At 41.6% G+C, this 8,765-nt stretch overlaps 1 protein-coding gene across 3 annotated transcripts; it reads left to right on the forward strand.

The window, feature by feature from the left end:
* Positions 1-2,779: 2,779 nt before the first annotated feature.
* LOC115736480 (NAC domain-containing protein 37-like) lies at positions 2,780-7,968 on the forward strand. 3 transcript variants are annotated; one of them, XM_030668201.2, is made up of 4 exons: positions 2,780-2,914; positions 4,518-4,708; positions 5,117-5,388; positions 7,222-7,968. In XM_030668201.2, exons 2-4 carry the CDS (start codon positions 4,546-4,548, stop codon positions 7,843-7,845), a joined length of 1,059 nt encoding a protein of 352 aa, XP_030524061.1. In that variant the 5' UTR covers positions 2,780-2,914; positions 4,518-4,545; the 3' UTR covers positions 7,846-7,968. The 3 variants fall into 3 exon arrangements, with proteins under 3 accessions (XP_030524061.1, XP_048128810.1, XP_030524062.1); XM_048272853.1 differs by lacking the exon at positions 2,780-2,914 and adding an exon at positions 3,133-3,275; XM_030668202.2 differs by lacking the exon at positions 2,780-2,914 and adding an exon at positions 3,711-4,358.
* Positions 7,969-8,765: the final 797 nt, after the last annotated feature.

The raw sequence follows: 8,765 nt of genomic DNA on the forward strand, positions 1-8,765 counted from the left end.
AAAAATGTTGATAAGCCAAAAAAAAAAAAAAAAAAAACCCTCCACCAATACATTCTCGATACTAATCGACACTTATTGAAATATATTAGTAACCAAAAAAAAAATCATGTTATTGGGTGCGGAAAACAATAGGGTTCTGCCGCATTCAAGATGTGGCTCATCATAATTCTAAGTCGAGATTGTTACACATGGTGATGAACCAAGTGTAAAGAGTACTTTCTTCTACAACGCTAAAAACATACCGATGGCATCCTCTTAATGATGAAGCATATTACCCTCATAAAATATCCTCTCAAACAATATCGTTGAGTAATCTTGAGTATGTACCAACATATGAATTCAAGGGGAAAATAAAGTACATCAAAGGGGAGGTGGAAGTGGGGGGTCCTCATGATCAAAGCCGGCCTTACAGAACACCAGAATACATCGTCCCTGTCCTTGCTTTGTTTATCTTCTACGTAAAGTACTGTGTTCCACCAGCCAATCTCCGGCTTACACGTCGACATGCCTTTTCTCATTCGTGTTCTTTCTTTATTTTGTTATACCAAGATCCTTCTTGGGAGTACTTGTCAGGCGTGAGATCGATTTCTGTAGAAAGCGCGTTTGATATGGTTAGATCTTCCCATTTTGACCAAACCAACCTCTTTTGAAAGCGATATCAGTCTCTTTGCTCCTTCCAACTTGTGCCTTTAGCTTGGGAGTTCAGCTCACGGTTGACGTTTACTCCAGCGATTTGCTTGACAGGCTCGGAAATCTTCAAGTTATGGAAAGAAGCAGCATAACATCTTGTGTATCGGAGCATCTCGCTGGGTCGAAAGGATGTGAAAGCATAGATTTCGGGTTCCGTATAATTACGGTGGCATCACGGTTGTGTTACCGTTGAAGTATCATCTCGCATCATTTGACAATTATACGCTCCTTATATTCATGTCGTCCCTTCATCCATCGGTTTAAGGTTTTGGATTAGATATTCTAACATGGAATTAGAGCTAGTGCTAGGCTCTTTCGTGATCTGCATCCACACTTCATTAGTCAAATTCCATGTGTCACTCGTAATCCGACTTGCACAGTACCAAGAAAAAGTTGTGTAAAACAGTCTCTGTGGATCATCCAATTTTAACAATGCGATGGTTAGCTGTTAATGGATTAGCTGTACCTACCGTTTCTTTTTTAGAGTCAATATCAGCAATGCAGTTCATCCAACAGTAAATCTAATACAAATTATAAAGCAGCAATACAATCAAATCCGAACGAACAAAATGTTGAATTGAATCGTACCAATCTCTACCGGGGTTTATTACTCATCTCTGCACTTGCTGTTTTATTTTCCAATTATCTTCAATTAAGGGAAAAAAAAAGAATAGTAAAATACTAAATAATAATAAGAACTATCTTAACCCATTCGAAACGTATATCAAAATGCTACAGTATAGAGACCACCTCGTAAACCGCAAGAGCCACCTCCAGTGATCCTACTTGCCCGAAAGCTAGATCTTTCTGCCCTTTACAAATAAGGATGAGCGGATATGTTTTGTTCGGATAAGTTTTGTTTACCTTTTTCTAAATTTGCTTTTTTTGTGAAAATCACAGTAAGCAGATTATTATCACGAAAGAAAACCATACATACGAAAACACCGTCTTGAAAAAATTCAAGTTGGTTTGATTCGATCTGACCAATTGGATGAAATAAGTCATGCCAGTAGTGTCGGAATTACCCAGTGTATTATGCGGGTTATGTTGGATTTAAGTTCTCTAGCCCAATTAGTAGAAGTGTCGCGCAAGATTCCAGACATCAATAACACATCTTTAAACTTGAAACGAAACGAAACCCAAAAGACAAAAAAAATTCTACATGAGAATCAAAATGTTGACTATTACTGCATCGAATATGGATTTAATTTTCTAAACGTTTGAACATCTAAATCATGAACCGGGGTTGTAAAATGGAGAAATTACCAAAAAAAAGCCTTAAAATAATGCAATCATGTCAATTCAGTTCGAAAAGTTGTTCATACATCCTTTCATTAGGCAAAGGAAGCACTTACGACATCGTTGAGGGGCAACGTGGTAAATTGACGAGAGAACCGGAGGCGAAGCCGCCAAGTGGGTGGGATGAGCCATCGGCCATGTGAGCTCTGAGCACCGGCACCCTTCGTGCGTTGGTTGGGGCGGTTCCTTTGTTGGCGACACGTGGCATGGGGGAGTTTTCATGTTGTGCCAGAGTGGCGGGTGATTCGAGAATTAATATATCGGTATCTCGCGATTGTTAGACGATAAATTGGAGCGGTGTAGTAATGTTTTGCATGACAAAAGCAAGCTGACCTCTTCCTTCCCTTGTCGAGAAAATTTATCACAATTATGTTTTTCAGACACCATGTACAAGTTTAGCTTATTTAAAATAATTCATATCTATGTTCGGGTTTCCGTGAGTGGAGGGAATTTCCTCTAACTGAAATGAAATATGACGGGTCATTTCCGAAGACAAGTTGAGAAAAGTGTTGTCACCCAAAATCATTTTTTGGCTCGTTTGCAATTTTCCCATCCGAGAATAATTGCGTCCAAAGGAATGGGAAACTGAGAAAGTTCTGTCCCAAAGTCATTTTTAACTAGGAAGGACCAAAATGTCTTGACGAGCCGAGAAGGACAAAGGTAGAGGAGGGATGACGTAAGCAGCTGGGGTGAGGGGGCGGGGGGACAACCAACCATAATAGCCCTCCATGCGCAATCGAGCGGTCCTCTCTTCCTTCCCTTTTTATATTCTCTCCACCCACTCTCCTTCCCCTTCCATCTCTCTCTCTCTCTCTCTCTCTCTCACACCTTCCTTTGTCTTCTTCTTCTTTAAGAGCTTCTGTCTCTAACTGGTAATTGCACCGACTCTGCGAGTTGATCTCTCTTCTTGTGAAGTTCGTCCAAGGTGAGGGACGGGGTTTGGATCACTTGGGTCTTAATTTTCTCTGCTTTTCCGTTCTCTTTTGTATGGTTGTCATTTTCTTCTTGAGCCTGAGTTTGTTCATCTCTTCATCCGATTCCAATCCTAGCTTCAACTCATTTTCTGATATCCTCGGTCTCACCAGCGCTTTTGATAGAGCTTCCAGTTTTTCAGGATTGCTGCTCTTTGATCTCTTCTCTCTCTCTCCCTCTCCCTCTCTCTCTCTCTCTCAGTCATCAGCACGAGGCCGTTGGTCTGATCTGCATGAACATTCAACTGTAGAAAGCTCACACCCAGAACGTTAGATTACCTCAAAATGGCAAGCTTTGTCATGAAAAGATGCAGGGTAAGAGTCCTCTCTCTCTCTCTGAGCTGGCCAGTGGCAGATGAGTATCAGAAAGTATACAGTCGTGATGCGTTACTTCTGCTGACGAATCCCTCACCGCCCACTAGACTTTCGCTCTCTCTAGCAGTGCAAACACAGAGATAGAGATAGGTCAGATGGTGTGCAACCCAAACTATCGACAAGCAGACAGAACTCTCTGAAGCTCTTTGCATGATTTTCTCTCAGAAAGCCCCTTTCATGCTCTCTCTCTCTCTCTTCATTCTTTCGAAATTCAAGAATGGTGTCCCCCCCTCTCTATCTCTCTCTCTCATCCCTTGATCACCTTTTTGCTTTCAGAAGGAACAACGCGTGCTTAACCAGTAATGACGTCATCCTCTTCGTCCTCTCTCTCTCTCGCGTCTCGATCAAGCTGAATGAAGCTTTTTCTTTTATTGGGGGTGGGGAGAGCTTAGGTTATCTCCTCCACTCACTGTACATCCATATCCAATAGAAAAAAATAAAAATAAAAAAGCTCCTTCCAGAAAAAGTAACTGTTTGTTTTGTTAGCTAGCCTTCTCGGAATGTTTATTACTACGTCTGATGTTCATTAAAGTTTCCTAGACGCATTCATTCCATTGCCGTTGATTCTCAATTTTCTTGCATTATTCTAGTGGAGTCTCCGTTCTTGACGAATCATTCCCACCATTCACCAACACAAGACAACATCATTAGCACAAACCACTAGCTTGCAACGCCTGCACAAAAAACCCTTGTTAACCTCCCCACTTAGCCTCGGAGATTTCATCAAGGAAAAAACCAAACTTTCATGAATGATGATTGCATACTCTCTCTACCTTTTCCCCACACCTTTTTCCCTTCTTCTTTTTATCCCTAGCTAAGACGCATATCATTGTTGAATAAAAATGATGGGTGTGGTTCTGTTTTTCCAACAACCTGCTAATTACTAGGCTCTTATCATTTCTCTTTACTGTTGGTAACAAATGGGTGAACATTGCTCACCACCAAATGAGCTATGATTCCATAAATGTTCCTATAGCAATTGCCACCTTCCTCTGAAAGGGCCCATCATTTCCTTTTGCAATTGTTTCTCCTATTTTCTTCTCCTTCTAAGTTCTAACTCCCTTGTCTAGTTTTTTGATCTGTTTCTCTCCTCCTCTCTTCAAGTTAGATCAAATCAATCACGATTTAAGAGTTGTGAAAGGATAACAGGAGCTTTATGTCGTGGTGGTGGATTTGATGCAGTGTGTTTAGCGAGATAATTTGAGTGACTATGGAGTCGATGGAGTCGTGCGTGCCGCCAGGGTTTCGGTTCCATCCGACTGATGAGGAGCTTGTCGGCTACTACCTGAGGAAGAAGGTAGCCTCGCAGAAGATCGACCTCGACGTTATTAGAGACATCGATCTGTACAGAATCGAGCCATGGGATCTGCAAGGTAATAGCATCTTAATGCTTTCCTAGTATATATAGATGATCTAAATCGAGCAAGCTCATGATCCGGTGTGTACAAAGATCAGTCAGCTTCTTCCTGAGGTGGATCGCTAACTACGTGAGCATGTGGATCTTTAAATCGAGACCGATCCAATTCAAGAACCCTCAAGAGCATATTGCGCATATGTATAAACATGTCGGTTCCTTATTTGAAAGCAAAAGAAGGAGGTCCTTCAATAAAACCTAGCTGCAGAATGGCTAGATCTTGCCATGATCACCAATAAAACCACACATACTTAACCTCTTGACTGATAACCCTACTTTGCATTTTTTTTTTTCCCCATTAGACTTGTTTTAACTCTCTCTCTTTTTTTCTTTTTCCTTTTTTGTGTGTTTGGTTATGGATGGACAGAGAGATGCAGGATTGGGTATGAAGAGCAAAACGAGTGGTACTTCTTTAGCCATAAAGACAAGAAATACCCAACAGGAACGAGGACCAACAGAGCCACCATTGCTGGGTTTTGGAAAGCAACTGGGAGAGACAAGGCCGTTTACGATAAGGCCAAGTTGATCGGCATGAGGAAGACCCTGGTTTTCTACCGAGGAAGGGCTCCGAATGGTCAGAAGTCCGACTGGATCATGCATGAGTATCGGCTCGAATCCGATGAGAATGGACCTCCTCAGGCAAGTACCGTATACATCTGCTCCTCTCTCTCTCTCTCCAGTAACATCTATACCCCGAGATAGGGAATGCTAATTTGACATCATTCCATCAATATAAAGGGTTTGCATTCTTAATCTCTATGGGAGATACTGACAAATGAACGACGACGGACATATGATTGAGTCAGTGATATCACGTCAATAAATTGCGCATTGTTCTGCACAAGCTTTTTCTTTCTCTTCTTTCTCATGAACACATACAACACACTTCCATTGAGCATGTGAATTCGAGTGGATAAGGGAGAACAGTCATCATTATGTACAGCATGAGCTTTTAAACAGTGCCTTTGACCTAGCATGGGTTGACAAAATATCTCTCTCTCTCCCCTCTCTCTCCCCCGGGGGAAGATGATAGCTCCTCACAAGAAACCAGCTTATGTTAGTGTTTCCAAGCTCCAAATAATGCCCCATTTTTTCGTTTTCATAGAGAGAAAAAGCCACAAAAAATCCTAAATCATGCTTATTGTGACATAAAAAATCCCAAACGTGTACTCATGTTACATATTTACTCATAACTTTTTTTGTGAGATCAACAGCCCAAAACTTTTACTTGTGTGATATATTCACCCTAAATTTTGAGGTAAATGTGTCACACTGATACAAATTTAGGGTTTTTGGTGTTACAATAAAAATTCTGACATAAATATATCATAATAGTAAAAGTTTTTTGATTAAATCTGTCATACCAGTACAAGTTTGGGCTTTTTCGTGTTACCAAAAAAAAATTGGGATAAATGTGTCACAGTGGGCTTGGTTTAAGGGTTTTGGTGGCTTTTACTCTTGAAGAAAATAGAACAAAGTTCGATATACTATTCAAGACCGATTTACTAAATTGATACATTAGATCCGTGTATCACTTAAACACACCAATCTAATTGAGTAGACCAGTAGATAGCTTCAATCTGCTCAAGTTTTGGGTTCGTTTTGAGTGCAAATCGGCCTCCACCACCGTAACAAAGTCAAAAAGGTACCGTGTTAAAAAGCAAAATGCATGCACGACTTTGTCATTCGATTCCCTTTCCCGGTATGCACTTTGCACTCGATGTGCTTGTCGAAAAAGAAATATTCCGTTTCCCCTCTTCCTAGGCTCTCTCTCTCTCTCTCTCTCTCTCTCTCTCTCTCTCCATTGACTATCTCCTCCTCCACTTTATCAAGCAAAAAGGAAGCTCACTAAAGTGTTTGAATCAAGAAGAATATGATGCTATAAATGGGACAAGGGAGAGAAAGGAAGGAGAGCTAAGTTTTCTTGGTCGTCCATTCACCTTTTTTAAGTTAGGCATGATTCGCGCATTCCTTGCGAGTCGGTGTTTTGTCTGAGTCTTTGTCGACGCACGATGTGCAAATTGATTGCACTTTCTACCATGGGGATGGATAAATTACTAGAACTTGTGACCTTGTGAGGCTCTTAGAAGCCTTTCGTGTATTTCATTGTATTTATACACGGTATGCACAAATCCACTGGTTACACATCAAAGTTCCTCGGAATGTTCGATATTTGATTCAACCATCAAGTTTATCACCAAATGATTTCTATTGCACAAATCATGAATTATTAAAGAAACATATCACATAGGACACTGAATTGAATTCTTCTTGCATTTCTCTCTGTTATACAAATTCTTCATTTGCTTTTAAGTTGGTCCACATCTATACTTACATCCTCGCAAATATCGTGCACTCTGGTAATGTTTCATTCCCAATAGGGCGACTGGTTCGAGATATCTAGTATGATGCACAAGTTTCTTGCTTTATGAATTTGCTTATCTGATATATTAGGGCCGAATTTTTTCTCAGGAAGAAGGATGGGTGGTTTGTCGAGCGTTCAAGAAACGGACCACCGGGATGACCAAGAGTGCCCTCGACGGCTGGGACACAAGCTACTTCTACGACGAGCAAAGCGGTGCGAGCTCGGTCATTGACCCCGTCGAATGCATCTCGAGGCCGGTCCTCGGCTACATGCCCAACTCGAGCTTCGTGTGCAAGCAAGAGAGAGAAGTGGCGGAGAACCTGAAGCTCTTCAATCCGGACGACGGCTACTTCCTACAGCTTCCTCAGCTAGAAAGCCCGTCCCTTCCCTTCGTGAAGAGGCCGATGAGCTCTGTCTCGCTAATGTCGGAGATCAACAACAACGACCGCAACAGTAACAATAATGAGCGCTTAGAGGAACACAACGACGATGATTCCAATAGGAGAGTGACCGATTGGAGGGCCCTTGACAAGTTCGTCGCTTCTCAGTTGAGTCAAGAGGAGAGGTACGAGGGTGACGGAATAACGGCGAGCTTCGACCAGCACGACAGCTCGGACATGGCTTTGATGTTGCTGGAGAGTGCTCGAGGATGCGAAGCGACCAAGCCGAACAGTTTCTTGACTTCCGGCGCCGAATGCGACGCGGGAATATGTTTATTTGAGAAACTATGAATCTGTAAGGAAGAGAAAAGTCTTTATATATGATAAGAGCATATATGAACCTCTGACGTTGAATGATGAAGAGTGGATATTATTTCTGTTGAACAAAATGGGTTGTGAAAGTTTGTAACTCGCTCTCTCTCTTTGAGAAAGAAGCATTTGAATCAATTCTAAGATAAAATAATTACGGTCAAAGCTACGATAAAAGATGAGTCATACTATATAGTTTACTTGAGTCAAAGCTACGCAAAAAGGTTTATGCTCAAAATCTAGGTGATCGTCACCCCACTCGATGCCTAATCGGTTCTTAGACATTGTACCTCGACAATCGTGGAATTTATGCAATCGATTTTGCTGTAGATGCTAGTCCTAGAATTGATAGTCAATTCCACATCCCTCATTTTTGGCACCAAGAATTGGCATGGCTAGCCCATGAAAAACCTCGGGCATCAATGAGGGGAAAATTACCGAAAAAAATCCCAAACATATTGTAACCTATGTTAATTATGTCCTAAACCTTTTTGTCCCAATTGTGTCATAAACCTTTTGCATTTACGCTAATTGAGCTCATTTGGTGGTAAATCGTTGAATTGGACGTTGGCCGTCTTACGTGGCGCGGCCGATTCTGATGTGAGTAATTTTTAATAATATTTTAATACTTTTCCAATTATTTATTTATTTTTAGTTTTCCTTTTTTTTATTTTCTTTTTCTTTCTTTTTTTTTCTTCCCATCTTCTTCTTGCTGGTCATCGGACCTCGGTGACAAGCCAAAGGCGAGAGTCGTTCACCGTCACTAGGCAAGGCTCGCTCTCTCTAGACTTGGCGAGGCCGACCATTGCCAAGCGGGCGAGGTCGACCTTGCCAAATCCGGTAATGATGAGCCTCATCCTTTCTGGCCTCGACCTTCGGTCAAGTGCCGAGATCCAACGCCC

The sequence above is a fragment of the Rhodamnia argentea genome, chromosome 11 (genome assembly GCF_020921035.1).
Source record: "Rhodamnia argentea isolate NSW1041297 chromosome 11, ASM2092103v1, whole genome shotgun sequence".
Lineage (NCBI taxonomy): Eukaryota > Viridiplantae > Streptophyta > Magnoliopsida > Myrtales > Myrtaceae > Rhodamnia > Rhodamnia argentea.